The sequence below is a fragment of the Dermacentor albipictus genome, chromosome 1 (genome assembly GCF_038994185.2).
Source record: "Dermacentor albipictus isolate Rhodes 1998 colony chromosome 1, USDA_Dalb.pri_finalv2, whole genome shotgun sequence".
In the NCBI taxonomy this organism is placed as follows: Eukaryota; Metazoa; Arthropoda; class Arachnida; order Ixodida; family Ixodidae; genus Dermacentor; species Dermacentor albipictus.
Genome location: NC_091821.1, coordinates 464,106,670 through 464,126,971, shown reverse-complemented (window position 1 = coordinate 464,126,971; position 20,302 = coordinate 464,106,670). Strand labels below are relative to the sequence as shown.

The 20,302-nt window shown below is 46.1% G+C and overlaps 1 protein-coding gene across 4 annotated transcripts in view; it reads right to left on the bottom strand.

Moving 5' to 3' along the window:
* The window catches only part of LOC135905598 (scoloptoxin SSD14-like), a 153,369-nt gene that overhangs the window by 16,450 nt on the left and 116,617 nt on the right, over positions 1–20,302 (bottom strand). For 3 of the 4 annotated variants that reach the window (XR_010565419.2, XM_065436547.2, XM_065436548.2), the window contains exons 10-11: positions 19,106–19,296; positions 10,606–10,846 (exon numbers count right to left, since the gene is read on the bottom strand). The exons of the other annotated variant lie outside the window; for it this stretch is intronic. Coding sequence is in view for 2 of the 3 variants with exons in the window: in XM_065436547.2 (XP_065292619.2) it covers positions 10,606–10,846; positions 19,106–19,296 (432 nt within the window). In the remaining variant the exon portion in view is untranslated. The remainder of the gene's footprint in view (positions 1–10,605; positions 10,847–19,105; positions 19,297–20,302) is intronic. 4 annotated transcript variants of the gene reach the window in all.

The window sequence follows — 20,302 nt, the reverse complement described above, 5'->3', positions numbered from 1 at the left end:
TTTTGTGTGTGTGATACGAGTTGCGTGTAGACTGCGCGTACCAGCTCTGCCGTGGTTTGCGCCAGTCACACGGCCTAAGGGGACAATGCCTTATCACATTTATTTTGAAGTTGGGGATTCTCGGGACCGTTATTTTAGCGCTAGTTTTCTGTTCTTTTGCGTTTGAGTTGGGCTGTGGACTGCACTGGCTGGCCGAGAGCGAGGCGGCGATTTGCGCGGACAAGTGCTTTTGCGGAGGACTTCCCGAACCGTGACCCACACGACGACGTGATTGTGCGCGGGACCTTCGAGTGCGCGGGGAGTGCGGTGTCCTTAAGGTGCGCATGCATGACGATGTCTTAGTTTTGAATGTTATTAGTATAACATTCTTGTCGTCGGGGTGGTGTCACAGAGTGCATGTCCGCGCCCCGCTCGAGTGGGCCGCCATTGCCACCGCAGCCGCAACGCTGCTTGTACTGCGATGAGGGAGAGCGCTCCCCATTGTACCCGAGCCCACCCGACGGGTTGGTCACGTGGGTCGCCTGAGCGTGACGGAGGAGGAGGCGGCTCGGCGAGCCAGGAGAGCGGTTTGGAAGACGGAGCAGCGTAGTCGTGCACCGGGAGACAACTGAAGATGTGGTCGGCAGGCTGAAACCTCCAGGCCAAAGTCTTCGCCGTTCGATAGACAGACGGTGCAAGTCCGTCAAGGTCTTCGGCAGCGAGGTACCAGCAGCCCGACGCTCTTCTGATCGGAATCTCGGCAAGCACACCACAGATAAGCCTCGTGTTCCAGCCCGCTCTCAGAACTTTCCATCGGACTGTATTTTTTTAATCGTGTTTATTCTTTCATGTATTTATTCATCGCGTGTTGATTCTTGTGTGTTCTGTTAGCGTAATGTTTGCCGTGTTTATTGTCACGTGTATTTTTCATGTGTGCCGCCTATTTTTTGTTCATTCGCGAGTCTCAGGAGCTCCCACGTGGTGGGCTTAGGGTCTCGCGAATAGCGTCAGGGCGTGCGTTGTGTGACCCGCACGCCTTCCGAGAATTAGGCCCCACTGCTTGTAGTTTGTATGATCTTTTTTCCAATATGTCTCGCGCATGATTTTATTTTATTAAACTGAATGTGTGTGTTGTACGTCGCCCTCCGTCTCATGCCTCTCGTTCACGGTCGATCAGGCGTGGACCTTATCACCGCTAAGCAGTCGAACCCTCAATAAACACACGCGGGGTGGGTTTGTTGCTGCCCCATCCCCTCCGGTTCGGAGAGTGCCAATTGCTCATCACCAATCCTTGACCTAGAGCTGGTCGGAAGAGCATCTGTGATCGCGTAGTTCCCATTCATTGCAATCCGCCGACTCAGGATAATTGCCGAGGAGATAAACACAATGCCTAAGGAATGACTCGGATTAAAAGTACCTCAGAAGTTCACGGCAGCCTGCTGGGAGTACTGGTAGTTTTTTTTTTATTTGCGACACTGGCAGGGAGTCAAACATTGCTCAATGGCAAACGGGATAATAAGGACCGTGGCCGAAGTAACTGATGTGGATCAATGTTGCAGGTCGGAAAGAGGCGAAGATGACCATCGATAGGAACCTCACGTATCTGCACGAGGACACTACCGCGCAGGTGAGCGGGAGTGGCCAGGAACTGGTTAAGCCCGCCAGGATGCATGTTGTAACCGTAGAAAACACCATTCTGGAGCACAAACGAACTCAGAAAATGGCGAGATGTCCAACAAGTGAAGCTGAGGTTCTACAAGCGATTCTCTGAGCGAGATCACACAAATACGCTCGCCGCTCTCTGAAAGGTCGCTGAATGGCGCAACAAGCAGTTGTCTTCATGTAACCGGACGATCTAGTACACGACTGTGTAGCAGCACCCTCAAAAGCGCGGAACCCACAGAGGGAGCCACCCACTATTATATTTTAGGGAAGACAGCCAGCAGAAGGCGTGGTCGTCAGTGATGAATGTGAATGGCCGGACCAAACTGTGAATAGACGAATCCACTGCCCAAGCGAAATCAAAGCTTTCGCGTCCGGTAGCGGAGTAATTGCGCTTCAAAGGTAAAAGAACACGGCTAGAGTATGCAATAACGCAGTCGCGTCCGTCCTGGCGCTCAGCCAGAACAGCACCGATTCCAAAACCATTGGAATCGGTGTGAACTTCCATTGGAGCGGACACATCAATGTCGACGAGAAGGGGTGGCCAAGCAAACCACATAGTAAGCTTCGAGAGCGCAGTAGCTTGACGAGAGTTTAAAAAAAAAGAAAAAAAGCTGCGCTTTTTTTTCTTATGAAGCTGGGTGAGAGGCTGTGCAACGTCCTCAAAATTGCGCAATAACTTTCGGAAGTGTGAGCAGAGGCGCACAAAGCTTGGAACATTGTTCATCGAGGTTCACACGGGAAAAGTATTGCCGGCGCGAACTTGTCCAGGATCGGGTCGGACATAGTAAAAAAATTACACATTAACACTTAAATATACCATGCATATACGCTGTTGTCTATTTGACTAAGATATACGCAAGGTAATGTTGATAATCATTACCTTGCGAAGCAAATTCTCCAAGCGTAGAACAACGTTGCAGTTGTATATACAGAAACCCGCATGTTAGAACTCTGTGCATGAGCCTAATTGTATAAAGGCACAGCTAGCATATACGCTATCTTGGAAAGCATCCGTGATTGCTCTGAATGGTCAGTTGATTTTGTCTGCATATCTTATTAGCATTATTGGCTACACAGGACAAACATATAGCTAATGTCTTCAAGCTTCCTACACATCAATTAAGCTAACATCTCCAAATGAAAGGCAGTTATATAAGCCTGAAACTGTGGTGTTGAAGTTTGCTACTAATGTATATAAAAAAAGTCACAGAAACCATCGAGGATTATGTCAAATACACCTTCGCGGTATTTGTGAGTAATGAAAGTTTATTTTTTGAAACCATCCAAATCGCCCAGCAATCACGAAAATCTATGGACATATCAGGAGACACACGAAGCTACGATCTTAGTTCCAGTCACAGTGCTCAATAATACCACGACACGACATATCATGTAACATGATATGTCGCCATTTGGCATTTGGCATCAAGTTGGCATTTCCAAATTTCCTGAGTTTTCCAGGTTTTCCCTGAGTGTCTATGCAACATTCACTGAGTGATGCAGAACTACGTTTTATGTCAAGACGGGCTGAAACCGTATCACCCGATGCTGTCACTCTCCAGTGAGCATATAAAAAAGCTAACAAAAACGACTTAATGCAATTTGAATACTAAGCAGTAGTGCTTATGCTATTCAAAAAAAAAGAAGAGAAGGGAGGGAGGGGCTAGTAAAATACACAGCAAATAAAATGTCTTTGAAAATCGCACATTCTCAAATACAAATAAAAAGGAGATGCATACACAAGCAATTATTTTCGAATATGAGCTATTTCTATCAACTGATAGCAAGCTCAGTGGTATGATGCCCGAAATTTGTCAAGATTGAGATTCTCTCTCAAGAGCTCGTAAGTAAACCTCAACTGTCCCGACATACTCTCAGCCCGTAACGACGCCTCAGTATTATGTTTCACTGCTTTAAAGAGTTTATTTTGGTTTGGATGAGGGACATTTGCATCTCAGCATCAGTCAACACTTTGTTTTTTCAGCTCAAAACGGTGGTAACATGCTTCCTTTCCTGTTGATTCTCCAATGCGTAGGTCCTTTCTGTTCTTTCCCGCCTTCCGCCACTCGTTCGCCGCACGGACCATTTGAAGCATCTTCTTGGTCAGTGTCACTGTCCACGTCCGATTTTTCGAGCTAACTAGGGGCCGCGAAGACGTTCGAAAAATTGACCGGTTGGAAAAAATAAATGGATGCAGTTTACTGCCCTTAAGGGCTCAATCCGCCACAAGCAAATTCGAAAATGCTCTGCAGGCCTGTCGGTACACGTATTAGGAATATTGGTGCTCCCACTGTGACAGGAAATTCCGGGTGCACACGTGTATAGTATAATTAAGGAATACATACTGTGTCTCGGAACAACAGCCCCTTCACACGCTTCTTATGCTTCACTGCAATACTTTTGCGTATGCTTCACCAACTAACACTTCTGTTCAGAGAAAAAGCTGACTATCAGGAACTGGAATTATGCAACGCACCGCACTTTCCAAGCTTCTAAGCCAATCGCGAGGACCACAAAGGCGGAGTCCGTGCCATTGCTGACAGCAGCGAATTCTTTCAATAAAAAACGCGGCACCCAACGGCAAGAGCCTCAATAGCGAACGTCGAAGCAGCTAGGCCTAGCCTTGCCGCAATAGTACCTACGGCTGCAAGCGGATCTGAGTGCGAGAGCGCCAGTTCGAGGCGGCGAGGTAATCAAATTGGCAGCGGTGGTGGCTTTGATTAATGCCGTTTTGGACCTGCGGTCACGGCAAAACGTCCGAATAATTGGAAGGCGAAGAGTTCTTGCGTCCGAAATTTCAGGCGTTCTGATACATTGACTCTATGGGGTACGTGGTGATGCCGCGAAGCCGTCCAAATTAATAAGAATCCGGAAAGTTGGTCGTTGAGTGTACACTAGCAACTCCTCCAGCCGACGACAGGGCTTGAAAGACGATTCATTACGATTCCTGTCTGTTGTTCGAGCCAGCATTACCATACCATGACTTTCAACCCTTTCAATAACATTACAGCTAATTTTTCCTGATAGACCCACAAATTACATGAGTTTTCCTTGAGTTTTTCCAGTCTACTCAAAATCCCTGAGAATCCCCGGTTTTCCCGGTTTTTCCGGTTGGTAGACACCCTGATGTTGCGCTCACTGCACCCAATTTGAAACCCAGAAATTTATTTAAGGTAAATGACAAATGGGGGGGGGGGTATAGTTTTCTTTTGGGTGTTGCTGGTTTGTTCTTTGGCTATTTGGTTTACTGCGCAGTCACCGAAATGAAGCAGTGTATTAAATATAATAGTAAGAATAAAAAAAATTGATGAACGTGTTTCTTCGTTGTTGTTGGTGGTGGTTTAGTCTGATACACCCGTGCAAGGACGCTATTTGGATATATTTCGAACATGTCTCACCACCTTAATTAATTTATCGGGTTTGACGTGCCAAACCCACCATATGATTACGAGGCACACCTTAGTGGAGCACTACGGAATAATTTTGACCACCTGGGGTTTTTTCAATGTGCACCTAAATGCAAGTCCATGGGTGTTTTTGCATTTCGCCCCCATCGAAATGCGGCCACGGTGGCCGTGATTTGATCCCACGACCTTGCGCTCAACAGCGGCCATCTTTGTTATCTGGTGGTGTGATATGGCAAAAAAGGATTAAAAGACGCGGTTAAAAGACGAGTCTTAGTGCAAACTGTTAGTTGTGCAGTTATTCTTCAGCGCTTGTGATGCACCTTTGTGTTTCTTCTTGTCCTTGTCTCTGTCGCGCCGAGATTTTATTTAAATCATGTCAGAGCTGCCCAGGGCCACAGGTGTCAGGGGGATCTGAGATAGAGGTCCTTCTGTTGCTTTCAAAACCGACCTACCCAAGTATACCATTAAGTAGACAAATAGTCACAGCCTTGTATCATGTGTCTTATTCCTACAACGTTACGTTCCACTCCTACCAAAAGAAACGTTGCAGTCAGCACATATTGTTGTTTGTGAATTCCACTTTTCAAAGCTTCTCCAACGTACTTTAAGGAAAGCTGTGTTATCGTAGCCAACTGTCCGACCTATATTTAGAACAGCTAAACTCGTATGAATGTGATGGGGCAAAAAGTCGCAGCTTCGCCTGAAAGGCGAAGCATCGATTGCGGTAGCAATATAGTAGACAGCTACACGAAGCAAGGACATTGTAGTTTTATCGGTCGCATAGACTTGAAAGCATTCGCTAACTGAATTAACAAGCATGGTGTCAGCGCGCACAAGCAAGCATGAACAAATCACAATCGATGAGCGAGGACACTCGCTGTCAAAGCGCTAGTGTGAGCAAGTGCGGCAGCAGCAGCAAGGAATGTACCAACTTGCCCATCTATCAGTTCTGCTGAGGCGAAGTGAGCATCGTGTGGTCTATCACTCCAACACAAAAGCGACGAGAACACAGCGCGCACAAAGGAATGACCCGCTTGCAGATCCCTTTCAAGATACGGGGTGCGCGACCTCGCGCAGCGGTGAAAAGTAGGCACTTGTTGGCGAAATCAAGGCCGCCTGCCCTCCCCCACCCCTCCCTTCCGTGCTGCCTCCCGGCTTTCCTCCATATATGGTGCGCGACATTGAGCGGCGAGCGTCAGTTGCCCTTGCGCCGCTCGGGAAATGCACAGTTGTTGCCGGAGCACAACGCCCGTCCTCTCCCTCCCCTCCCTTCATCCCATGCCCCCACGGGCTTTCGCGCGACGGAAGACAGCGCGTTTGCTCCACGCTTTCTTCCTTCGCGCGCGCCAGATTGAGCCGCGATCCTCGGCTTCCCTCGCATGCTTTCATTCGCACATACACATACGATGCATGGTGATAGTGTTGTTGCCCTTGGACTTTATGCCGAACATCATGGCGACGCCGACAAAAAGAATGCGTCTGGAGTGTCCATCTAATTGCTGTTGCAATAAAAAATTTGACCTCAGAACTGCACCGTTTATCCCGCCTGGCCCCTACGATAAAAAGCTGGGGTGGAAGGTTGGGAGTGGTCTCTGCCGTGTAGAGATCTGATGCTTGAGGTTTTGAACCCGTAAAATTTATGATAGGCAATAAAATTTCACCAGTTAAATGGCCACGTATTGTAGTCGCTGGCCGGCTTTAAGATCTCAAGTGACAAACCCAGGAGAAACGAGAAGAAAGGAGTTAACCGAGGGGCCCAATTTCTTAATATTATCATATGAGGCCAACAAGCACACACCAAGGACGACACAGGGGATATTACTTGTAATGAATAATTGAATTAAAGAAATGATAAATTAATCGAAGTGAAAGTGGATGAAAAAGCACGTGCTTCACCTCCGAAGTGGCTCAGGCCGTTATTGCAATATCTTCGGGATCGGCCACGTATGGGGAGTGATTAACGCCTGCTTACCTCCGCCGCAGGTCGGCCCGGCATTGCACTGTCTTCAGGAGCGGCCCACGTATGGGGAGTTTCTTGCTGACGACACGAAGAGTTCCTTGGACGGTAGTGGTATACAGCTTCGCTGTAAAACAACTTGCCGCAGGTAGGGGACGATCCCACGTCTTCACATTAGGCGTGCGATGTTCTATCAAATACAATTGGTAGAAAATCGCATGCGTAATGCGAAGACGTGGTGACGTTCCCCACCTGCTGCAAGTTCCTTTTTCATCCACTTTCAGTTCCAATAATTTATCATTTCTTTATTTCAATTAATGAGTCCAAGTAATTTCCCTGTGCTGTCCTTATCTTTGTTCGTTGGCCTCTTATGACACCTCGAAAAAATTTTTGCGAGCATAGTTCAGATTAACCACATCAAGATCGGTTGCGTTTTATTTGACAGTTACGATGATGGGCGGGAATGCAACATGCGAAAGCAGCACGGTAGCCTTAGGACTTCAAATGTAGTCGCCGTCACGGCGTGGAAAGGCAGGCGAACTTAACCAGTTGAACACAGTCGACTCAGAGCAGGATCGAGAGCGTAAGCGTCACATTTACACTCGTACATTGTCTTTTTCTGAGGACCATTTTTCCCCGCGTAATCATTGTTACAATGTGATCGCGTGGCGCTTCTTGTAACATAGGAATATCGCAAGGAACGTTGCACGACTCCAGCAGAAAGGAAAGTGAGGGCCAAGTTGGCGGACAAGAAATCAAGGCCCAAATTTTTTTCGTAGGTGCAATGCTCCAAGGAATGAAACGAAACAGGAGTACGGTGTCAAGCAACAGTGACCCAAGGAGCCCACATAATACTAGTAGGATATGGCAAATCCATTCTGCGGAAGCACGCAAGGTGGAACAAGGCTCATGAAAGGCAAAAATAGTCGTCTGTCCATGTTGGACTTCTACTTCGTCTGTCCATGTCGTCCATGCTCTACTACCTGAACTAATAAGGAGGCTGTAGCAGATCATCCCGCGAGGACGAATTAACTGAAAATTTCAAGCACAGAGACACACAATATGACCAATCAGTACTGCGGAAGCCTGCATGGTGAAGCACGGTTCGTAAAGAGGAAATTACACAAAACATTACACAAGAATTACATAAAGTTACGTAAAGCAACATAAAAAACATAAATTACATAAAAGGAAAAAATATATAAGGCCTTCACTTAGACACTTCGTATAGGCCTATAATCAAGGGGGCGTCATTATTATTCCGGGTTGTGTTAGCGAGAATGAAAGTACAGGCTGTGAGTTCGAGCATGCAGGCCGGCAGATCGTTAGCAAGGTCTGTTGACGAAATAATGTTAATGAAGTCGAACCTTGGCCAATGCCTGACGGGCACTCATATGGATTAATGAAATTGTTTCTTGGAAATCATCTATACCATTGACCTATGGAGAAGCTGCAGATGCAGCCTTCGATCTCCCGGTGAACGATGCTTAAAAGACTGTCGTGTGCAATTGGCACAAGTGAAGTACGACTGTTCTCGAAGGCGGAAACTCTTTAAAATGTTTGCACCCTTTGCGTCGTACCCTGTCCCACAACGATAATTGTCATCTATCTTGCCCGCATTTTTTTCTTGAACGCTGCCAGCCCAATACTTCCAAGTCACGAACGGCTTGCGCGTTATCAGCGTGCCACAGCATTCTTGACAGGAAGGTAGAGGGCGCTGAGTTTTCGAGAAAGGAAACGCAAGCAAGGCAGATGATGATTATTGTTTTGGGCCAAGATAAGCCGTCAAATGGTGCAAACTTTTTTAAGAGATAAGTAGAGTGAAGTATCTCGTCACTTATTCGAAGCGGCGCAATTCAGATATGACATTCTGCACTTTAGATGAATGCTTACAAGCCCACAGGTTCAATGCGCGGTAAACTACGGCTCTGGCTTCCGTTTCTACAGGGCCTAGCTGGTGAGCACTTCCTGGGACCTCTCCAACCAGACACGTCCCGTATCCTTGGTGCACAAGGCCAGGTTAACTAGCATATGGGAGCCAGACCCAAACTGTAGTGCCAGTTTATGCGTTCGCTCATCTGAAGCCAGTTTTAACACCAGCGCTTCCGGTGCTGTAAAAGATGTCTGCATCTCACCACTGCGCCAGGGTGAGGGCAGGCGCGGCGATTGAAGTGTTTGAAGCGTTCTCGCTTTCCATGCGCTTTGCAATGGCAGCCAAAAGGGAGCACTGCGTAACTTCGTCTTGATGTGCAGAAAGGTGAACAGCATCACTAACAAGTTACAGGAAGAAGAGAGTTATAAAATAAATCTGCAGGTTATTTACAATAGCTCAGTCACATACAAGATAACGGGGTGAGTCTGCGCAAACCATGCAGTTTGTGTCATTATCCTAGGCCCTGTCCTTAGTCCCCATGACAGCATTAAAGCCACAACGACCATTCTAGTGGCCCGTCATTCCATTGGCAGTGAACTACATTTCTGCCGCTGCTGGCTTTCCAAATGTGGAGCTGAGCCGTCTGAGGCGCCCTGGCTATGTGTGACAGAGATTCGTCAGGACGTAAGAATGCTGCGTGACCCAGGCTTAACAGGTATTGAATGCGGTATCGTCGAAGACAGAAACCAACCTTCGCTGAGATGCCTAGACGCAGCAGGCAGCCACAACTGCGTCTTAAAAATGGTACTCCGATCGAATGTGCCTGCGATGGCATTCATATCTATAGAATAACAAGCACGTGTACTAAAGGAGCATGATTGTACACTCCTCCTGCAGCACGTCTTGGGAATAGCTTGCATTATGTCAGTTTCTGTGTTTCATCGCGTATAAGAGTCAGGTTAGCAATCAAGGTAAGCAAGCTCAGATGGTAGAACACCACCTCTCCTTCCTGAAAAGGCGGCGGTCCCAGGTTGGAATCCTCGACATGGACAATTTTTCCTTCAACTGTGAAGCTTTTTTTCCGAGAAACCCATATGAGTTTGCTTTGTATGTATGCGCTACGTTCGGAAGGATAGAATTTTTCCTTTTCAATACTTCGTACTTTTTTATTATGTTCGATGTGTACATTAACATTTTGTCATGTGCAGTCTAAGGTCTGTGATCGTCTCGAATCATTTTAATCATTGTGCGGTTGCTTATTGCACTGCCTGGTTACTCGAGGCAAGCATCCTGTAAAGCTGTTGCTTAGCAGCTTTTTGTGCTCACGATAACATTTTTTTGTCTCATCTATATGATCTATATAAACGCTGAACGAAGCGAAGTGAAGTGATCGCTTTGCGCGACCACCGTCACCTTGGAAAGCCTGGCTTATCATGGAATATACTGGTACGTTAACTGCACCCTGCGTGGATATCGGCTGCACAGCTGCAGCTCGAGCTGCCCAAAAATGCGCAAAATATTTACGAATGCTGTGAGTGGGAGTGGTACCGGTGCGCGCTTAGACGTACTTTCCGGAAAAAGTTGGACGCTAGGTCATCTCTCTTTTCTTCGCTCAGTGCGCTCACAAAAAGCGTTCTTATAGCCAGCCAGGACGATTTACATTTCATCTCATCACCATCATGTAGCCAGACAACACACGTGTATTAATATACTTGGCTGCTTACCAAGCCCACGCCGCTGGTGATGCGGAACCCTCCGGAACCACCGACGCACATTACTGGATTTCTGTCCTTGTCCAGGATTATGGTGGGCACCATCGATGACTGAGGAGTTTTATTCGGCTTGATGAAGTTCACTGTCGAAGGGCCTACGCCGTAAGCGTTGATTTGCCCCGGCGTTGAGAAGTCGTCCATCTGGTCGTTCAGGACGAAGCCAGAGCCGGTGGGCACCACTTGGCTACCGAAACTTGCCGTAGAAAGAAGTAAAAATAATGCAACAAGAAAACGACGCTTTTACATAGAACCAAGACAGTCGTTTTTTTTGTCATTGTTGTTTTGCACAGAAAGAATATATCACGTGAGTGTATCCCGGAAAATAGCCTTGCAAGCGTGAATTTCACTGCGACGGCTTGTGACAGATTCATCATTTGAAGAACTTACAACTCTTGATGAACAACACTTCGAGTTTGACGAACTATTCCTATTATGGCACAGTGAGCTTCCTCAATTGAGACCACTCCTGCTCGGATGAACAAACGCACTTCTGAGCTACGCCTTCCTGAAGGCTGCGCGCAAGACTAAACATAGCTCCCATTGGGTCAATCGTTGCGCTACGACGCCGCGATCTATGTGCGCGGTACATGAATGATTGAGTAACGCCTTCTTACCACTACGCAACGATATCAAAATAGAGCGCATGAAGTCTGTTTACTCATTAGAAAGGTTACATATTTAAAGTATGATACAGTTGTTGGGCGTCCTATGGTGCAATGTCCATTTGTAAAGGGCCAGTTGTGGTCACAGGCGCTGAGTGCAAATCGGCATCTTTTTTTTCTTCTTTTCTGCTGAACGAGTCTCTTCTGGACTCTGCGTGCCGACCGCGTCGCAGCCACAAACGAGCAAGCGCGAAATTTCTACCGATAGATTATGCACTTGTAGGCCTTACGACTCATTATGAGTCCAGGCTTGTGTTTGATAGATTATACGCGTATACGTATTATTGGTGGTGTCGGAATTGTTTGCGTTTGAATATATGCTGATAGTAAAAGCACAAAGTCTACAAATGCGTTCCGGTAAAAAAAGGAAGTATCTTGCACATCAGCAGCCAGATCTGAACAAATCGGCACAGCATGCGCCAGCTCGCCCTCTGTCGGATGGTCGGGAAAAGCTTGCCTTCCTTTGGGGCCATATTAGACAGCTTTTATAGCCATGGCTGTTTCCCATGCGCTATTCCCGCGAATTATTACGCATATATTTTCTGTCCTGCTTCAAATAGACATTTGGTGAAACTTAGGGCTTGTGTGTCTTGCCTCCTCCGTCCGTCCGTGTCTAGTTTTCGTGCTTTTGCTCTGTCGCAATGTACCAACAAGCCCAAGAAACTCTCGTCGGCATTAGGCTACTTCTGGGAAAACAATATTTGCGTTAGTAAAATAGTCCAGTTATTCATAGACGTTGATATTACTGTGCCACGATACATAAGCTGTGTAGGTTACGTCCAAAGTCTTGAAGTCCTTTACCGATTCTGTCTCACTCACATACACAAGGTGAGCTCTGAGCATGTTTAAATAACCTACGCATTCCCGCAGAGGACTGTTGATTTTCTTTTACTCCAAAACTGTTAAACGAACTTGCGCGACCGTTTTTCTTGCAACGACCGAGTGTCGTGACGTGGTTGGTACCAAATGTCAGTGAACAGCCAGCGAAGCATCCTGCGTCATATTCCTGAAATTTTGCTTTAAGATTCAATATCAGTTAATACAAAAGTTACCTTGCCGATAACTCACACGAACAGACAACTTTATGCGCTGTTTTTGTAGCCAGGCAGTCCATAAGTTTTTTGCCATGTCGCGTTTTTACATGCTCACAGTTTGTACCGCTGCGTCGGTGAAAGGCTGACGGCGTTATCCTGCAACACAGCTTGCGTGGAAGCCTCGACGTGGCCGTATGACCAGGGCATCGATGATGAATGATCACCAAGAAGAGCCGGCAAACAGATCTCTAGCGCTTCCGACGAGGGACGCGCAGTCTCGCTTATACAGCTTACATGTCTTTGATGCGCCAGTTGCTCAGATTGGCATACGTCTACGATGGTTCGTTAGCGAAACGCTATGAAGTCTGTGAACCGGATTAGACTGGTTCGAACGACTGCACCTTCCGTTCGGCAGCTGGACACGAATGTCTGATTTGTAGCTGGAAGCGAACAGCAAAAGAAAATCATTGGCGATTTAGAGGTAAATGCGATAGATGTTTGTATTTCGTCGCACGTCTTTGAGGTCTCCTATCTATGATTTAACCATGTTTGGCACATTGCAAAGTGTTAATTATTTATGGAAAAATCAAAGAAGTGCTAGGGAACTCGTATGGGTTCCCTTTGTAGCACTTGCTGCTAACAGGTGGATGTCTGACTTTTCAATTATTAGTTACCTCTCTCCACCTTGCGGGTTTTCGCAGAACTATTACGTCAAAATTGCAAAGTGTTGTTCAAGACCTTACTCGACGGGCATCCTGCCTCTACGAGAATCGGCTGACGATGATCGGGAATAGACCGCCCGTCAGCTGCGCTCTTATATAGAGAGTTTTAGTGCGCAGTCATTATTTCCCCATTACGCGTAAATCCGCCGGCGTGACCGAAGGATGGTGTCGAAAACGGATGACGGCCCGAAGAATAAGAACACGTAAATAATCCTCACACTGATGCGAAACATCTCAGGGAGGTCCCGGTAAACTATGTAACCCAATGTCTCTGAAGACACGGAAACACACACACACACACACACACACACACACACACACACACATACACAAACACACACACACACACGCACGCACACACACACGCACCGACACACACACACACACGCACGCACGCACTCACACTTCGAGATCTAAAACTGTAACGTAGCGACAACGAAAAGGTGCGGCGGCATTGCATTTGTCGCTAACGCACGCCTGCGCGTGTGAAAAGTCTGCGAAGTCCGTGCCTGGGCGCGGCGTGCAGATTCGTCAAAATAAAGCTGGGGCCATGCTTAGAGCGCATAGATGTTTTAACGCGATAGCGTTAGAGCGTACGCTCGACGACAAGCCCGCCTACTTCAAAATATCAACAAATCACAGCATTTTTTTACTCATTTATTTCTGGAAAAACTTCGCTAAATCGGGTTTAATGCACGCTATTCATAGTTTTGTTAATTCAGCTTGATGGCGACATTGATGCGTACTTGCCGGGGTATGGAAATTTCTTCGTTAAATCGAGAACTTCGTAAATTACAGTTGCGTTAGATCGAGATTGGATATATATATATATATATATATATATATATATATATATATATATATATATATATATATATATATATATATATATATATGTACATTTAAAACCACGCCCACACCTCATCCCGTCTCTCCCATACTTCACACTCATCAAACTTATATCAAGATATAGCCGTCACCCTGGAATCTGAGAAGCGAATTTTTCGCTAGCTTCCAGTGCACACGGCAAACACGTAAGCTCCTGCCACGTGACGCACGTGACTGCGCGTGATACTGTCTCTGGGATAGGCTTCTTTTGCTATGGCACATTATCCAGGGTTGTCGCGCCGACCAGAGCGGGCTCATTCTGGAGATAATGTAAACTGCACTTTACATTCTTAAACAAATGTGCACCATTTGGGTCGTACCTTGCCACACAACAATAATCGTTATTTGTCTTGTTTGCGTTTTCTTTCTTGAAAACCCTGCGCTCGCTACTTTATTGTCGAGAATGCTCTTTCTTGCTGATAACGCGTGTGTCGTTCATGACTTGGAAGTACCGGGTTCCCAGTGTTACAGAAAGGAAATACGGGCAAGAGAGATGACGATCATTGTTGTGTGGCAAGGTACGATCCAATAGGCGTAATTTCGCTTAAGAGTGTACTCAGCGAAAGATCGGCAAGCGGATGCCCCGGACCCTAAGAAAGCAGGCACATAAAGGTATACTCAAGGCAGTTCTGTTGTTCGTGATGTGCAATTACGGTAATGAAAACACTTAAATATCATTTGTTTTATCCCTGCATAATTCTGTAGAAAACAAGGCAAAGCAGCCTGGATACACATTAAGAGTACTAAAGATGCTAGTGCTGCCCTGCGCGTGAGCTAGTCGCCGAGGCAGCAAGCGTCCATTGCCAGAAAGCCTGGGAGGGTTCGGAAGAAATGCACTGCTTCAAAAGGTTTCCGTGGGCCACCAAAGCGCAACGCTTGTTCATCTGGTCCGCCCATGATCACTTATATCAAAGCTGTGCACGATAAATGCCGACCACAAGTTCTGTACAGCAAGGTTTTGCGTAAGAAGAATTTCAGTTTGAAAGGCCTAAGCTGAACGCAAAGTTCATCATGGTTGGACTTATGTCCTCTTAATTTCCCAAACTGGCGAAAAAAAATTATTCGCGATAAGCGACTGCACAGGCCAGAACGACTCCGGTGATGGCTTGAAAGGCTGATCTTTTGACTCCAGAAACGGTCACTGCCTGCCATTCGTGCGTGATTAGCTGTTCCGCTCGTGGACAACCTTCTGTGGTAATAAAGGCAAAGGTAGAGGGTGGTGCTGGCGTTAAATGTTCTTGTGTTACATTTGCTACCACGTCAAGCAGTCCGGCAGCATTTTGGCAGCGCTCTTAATGTCGCGGACAAGACGCTGAGGGAATCGACGCAGCTTCCACGCATGATCGACGGCTTTGAGTTTGGCCAGTCGCAGAAGGGGAAAACGACAAAATAAGCTAAATGGTATGTTTTGCCTAACTTAGTTCTAGATAACGTGGTCCTGTTTTCTCTTGCTTAACAGCTTACGCCCATCAACAGCAAAGATACCGTCGAAAGTAAGGATACATAAGATGTATCGCATACATGTTGAAACACTTCCGATTAGAATTGTGCGGTAAGCGTGAATAGAATCAGGAAAATGTTTTAGTGAAATGAGTCGGAGGCTAGACGGCGGCGTATGTTTAATCGGTGTGAGTATGTCCTCATATACAGTACATTCACTCCTTTCATTGTTTAATACAATGTGTCCCATGAGGCATAAGTTTCAAGTGACGGGATTGGTGCTTTTGAAGCCTGCTATACATGAGATAATTTATGTTCTCATATCTGACGGAGTTTTTGCACGAAGTTCACATCTGCAAACGTGACAGAACTCGCTGCGGAATCGAAAATTATTTTTCTATTCTGCATCTGTACGGTCCTTCTGATAATGAAGATGCAAGGAATGACGCCAAAGTAAGTTTGAAAACAGAGTTAATAAATTATTATTTACTTATTTATTTATTTACAAATACTGCTATCTCATTTTAGAGACAGCCGATATGGGTTACATAACTTATGAACACAAGAATGTCAACTAATATGGTTAGGCACTTCTTTCTGAAATCGATTAGTCGGCAATGTACGCAGAAAACCATGTAAGTTATTCCATAATTCAACAGTGTGTGGAAAATGAGTTAACTTTAAACAATCTATTATTGGAACGAAAGGATCTATGTTTAATGGGTTTGTACATCGGGCTACTTGCGCAGCAGGTGTGATTAGCGAGATAGGCGCTTGAACGTTAGTCGATCCGTGTACGATATTGTGCAGCAGGAGTAGACAGTTACACGTGCGACGAAACGACAATGAGTCCAATGATAACGCGTGTGCGTGGAGTGATGGTGAAAACTAAACATACGGTCGTAACGGCCATGGATAAATCTAACAGCTTTTTTCAGAATGAATCCTAATTTGTAAATATCCTTTATGTGATGAGGCGACCACACTACAGAAGAATACTCTAAAACAGCTATAATAAGTGATTTCTTGGCCATAAGCTTGCACTCTTTAGTGCCGTGTTTTAAAGTTCATTTTAGGCACCCTAATTTTCGCAGCGCTTTACAGAAGATTATATTGATATGATTATGCCAAGTAAGGTTAGTTGTGAAAGTAACTCCTAGGTATTTGAACTCGTTAAGTCTGTTAATACTGGAACCTTCAGTGCTGTACGTGAATTTTAGGGGATGTTTCTTGTTAGTAAGGTCATTGCCACAGGTTTGCTGAAGTTAATGCTCATCTTCCATGTGTTACTCCAGTCTGAAAACCATTAAAAAACGTTGCTAAGCAGTTGTTGAGCCCGAAGAGCATGATTGTTGGATTAGATCGCGCAGTCATCTGCGTAGAGACGTATTTGCACTTGTGTGTTTCTGGCAACTTCAATAATGTCATTAACATATATGAGAAATAAGAGTGTCCCGAGAACTGAGCCCTGCGTCAACCCTGATATGATGTGAGCTATAGAAGTTTCGCAGTTAAAAGTGATGGATTGGAATTGGAGGTGCAGGTTATCGGATATCTAGTCAATTAGTTTATTACCAGGAAAGACTGCAGCAAATTTCAGGGGTAGTTTTTATGACCTACCATGTTAAATGCTTTTGAGTATTCAATAAAGATAGCATCAAGCTGACGACGGTTATTTAGTGCTGTGGCTATGTCATGCGAGAATTCGAATAACTGCGTTGTTGCGAAAAATCCCGCTCGAAAACCATGCTGCTGTGGGGAAAGAACGTTATTCACCGATAAATACTCAATGATGTGCTTATGAATGGGTGAGATGTTTGCAACACGTGGGCAGCAGCGATATGGGTCTGTAGTTAGTGATTAGCTGTTAGTTGCCAGATTTGAAGACAGGACATACGTTCGCTTGTTCCCAAACCCGAGGAATGGTCGATGTCTAGAGGGATTTGTTAAATATAACTGTCATGTACCGGGGGTTCCATTGAGAGTACCACTGTAAAAATTTGTTTGGCCCTCCGTCAGCTCCAGAACTTTTTATAGTATCGATTATTACCAATAGGTTGTGGACACCGTTGTGAAATGGAAGTTATGCATTGGAGCCTTCAAGGGTTAAACTAACAGAGACGAAAGGGCAAGACTTTCTTATCAGAAGCGCTCTTTCTTGTGCGCGCTTTGCCCCCGTAGCGTTCCCTTCATTGCCGCAGAACGTTGCCTGCTAGTATAGCGGAACCATGCTGTTTAATGCCTGCCGAAAATAGCGCAACTTCCTCTCGGCAATCATTATCTTCATCTCGCAATGGTACGGACACTTCAACCTTACTTGTAGCGTTGGCGCCATGTCCCGGCTTTGGACGGCGAAAGCAAATAATAGGTTGCGCAAAAACCACCGGCGATGATTCCCAATGTAATTGAATAGCCAAACGCTTACTAAAAGTTCATTAAATGAATAATCTACTTCAAGGCGTGTATTTGTTGCAGGGAAGATATTTAGATAGCGTTTGTTCTTTCATTATGTAATTCACATAGAACAAAGCCATGAACTAGGAGATTTGAAAGGGAAGTACAGGCCGCTATACGTATACATCGGTTTGTCATATGTGCGTTGTCTCCAGTGGAAAGGGAGAGAGAAATAGCGCAAAAGGAAAATGTGCTATTTTTCCGGCCCTTTAGAGAACCCGTCTCAGCGCCTTGGGGAAAGGATGGGGAACATAGAGAGGGAATGAGAAAGGGAAGGTCGTCGTGGTCGAAAGCGGGATACGAGGATTTCGCCCTTCAGCATGCAAAGCGTCAGACGCCCCAAAGGTCTCGCGATGCAGCAAGTGCCTCTCAAGGAGCTACAATAGTCCGCGTCCGGCAAAGAACACGCCTCGCAACTTGGTTGCGCGAGAGAACGTGGTCATTGCATCGGCGCCGTTGTGTTTGCGATGAAAGTCGGACCAGCACGAAAACGTGGAGAAAAAAAAACAATGAAAGCTATTCGAATTCAAATGGTAGCACAAACCACGGAACATGATTGCCAATGTAAGCGAATAGCTTATGCGGACAGTAGGAATGGCAGGGATAAAGTAACGACACTTGCACAATCTGCCGCTGACGTCGATAACGGTGTTTGATGATGGCGTAAGAAATGATCGTCAGCGTGCTTACGCAATCGGCATGACAGCGCTACGATGACGACAACGGTGGAACGAAAATGAAATAATGAAAGTGGAGATGATGAAGGTGTCACGACGACGGTAGCATGACAAACATGGCATGACGATGCTGTCACACCTGCGCTTCATTTGCTCGTTTACTCCACTGAATCCAGACACTATTCTGATTTACCATTCGCTTTAAGAGCAAATAACTGTAAGCTATAAAAAAACACTGCGTAAAGGAGAATGTCGATGTATCGTACCGCTCCTGCTGCTGGCTTTTCTACTTTCGAGTTGAGGCTTTTGATTGCATCGCTGGCAATACTGCCACCAGCGGATAAGTATGATATGGCTACTTACTGAATAATCGATAGTTGTACTCTCTGGTCAAACTCTGCGTCACAAGATAACGCCGCCAACTTGACTGGTCACATTCATGTTCCCATTAAGCCAGCATTCCGTGAACGGAATTTACGTGCATGGACAAGCTAAAACTCTCTACGGTTGATCCGAATAGCCGGTATTAGCGGGCGCCGTTCTAAGAGCAAGAGCATAATGCTGCGATTTCGTACAGGTGGTTCACTGTGCTCGTTATGGCCACCACGTTGTCGTCCTTGTCCCAGTAGCAAGAAAAGGAAGTTCCGCTATCTCTTTGATTTGCGTTGGTCATTCCATAGAAAATGACATCATCATGAGTTTTGGAGTCGTTAATCTTGGCTCTGGACTTTTCGGCCGCTTCTTTCGATAAAAGCTCTTCTGTCACCTGGAATTAGGGAAGATTTGAAAGTTAATGCATTGCACTTAGCAACAACGGCTAGGGAGTATCAAGGTGCATAAAGTATTCAGCGCGCAAAATTTCTACTTATTTGCATAATAAGGCTGTTGACAACTATGACTGTTCCCGACTGAAAGGTGGAATGATTGAATGATCGCATTGTGGTAATCCTATCAACTACCCAGCTAAGCATTCTTTCATAAATGGTAGAAAGAGAGGAGAGAGAGGAATATAAGCTTTTATTTTGAACACGCGAAAATTTCGCCCTGCGAGGGCAGCTTCCTCAGTCCGGGAAGCCGTGGCCACGAGCCATGTCGCGAGTCCGGCCGATCAGATTGCGCTGGTCATCCAGGCTGGAGCTTGAGAGCTGAGCCTCCCACTGCTCTTCGGTTAGGCTTTTGGTGTTCATGGTTCCCAGCGATGCTTTGCAACCCCACACCATGTGTGGTAGAGTGTCTGATACTTTGCTGAATGCGCATTCTTAGCTGACAGTGGTGGGCGAGAACCTGTGTAGCGAGGTGGCATGGACGTGACTGTTGTTTTGGATTGTTCGGAGGTTGTCTGCTTCTTAGTTTGTGAGTTTCGGATGCGGTGGCTTGTCCTTTTATCTTGTCGATAATGCAGGAGGATGTCACTGTGTTTCTTGAGCGCATACAGGGTTCCCAGAGATCACTCTGGCAGTAGTGCCCGCTTAGCGTATCCTCGGGCTGAGGCGTTGGCCGCCTCGTTTCCTGCCAGGTGGGTGTGTCTCGGAGTCCACATGATGTAGGCACCTGGAAGGTGGTGTGCTGCGCTACGGCGGAGGAATTGAAGTGTTTGAATAGAAATTCTACCCTTTTGGTTGTTCCTGCATGCGGATGAGGATTCAACGGCGATAATGGCCCCTTTCTTGTACGTCCAGAGGGATTAACCGATTGCAGCCTTTTCTGCCGTATCAATAACATTTGTTGAGATAGTTGCGCAGGTATTTTCAGTAAAGGCACTATCCATGACG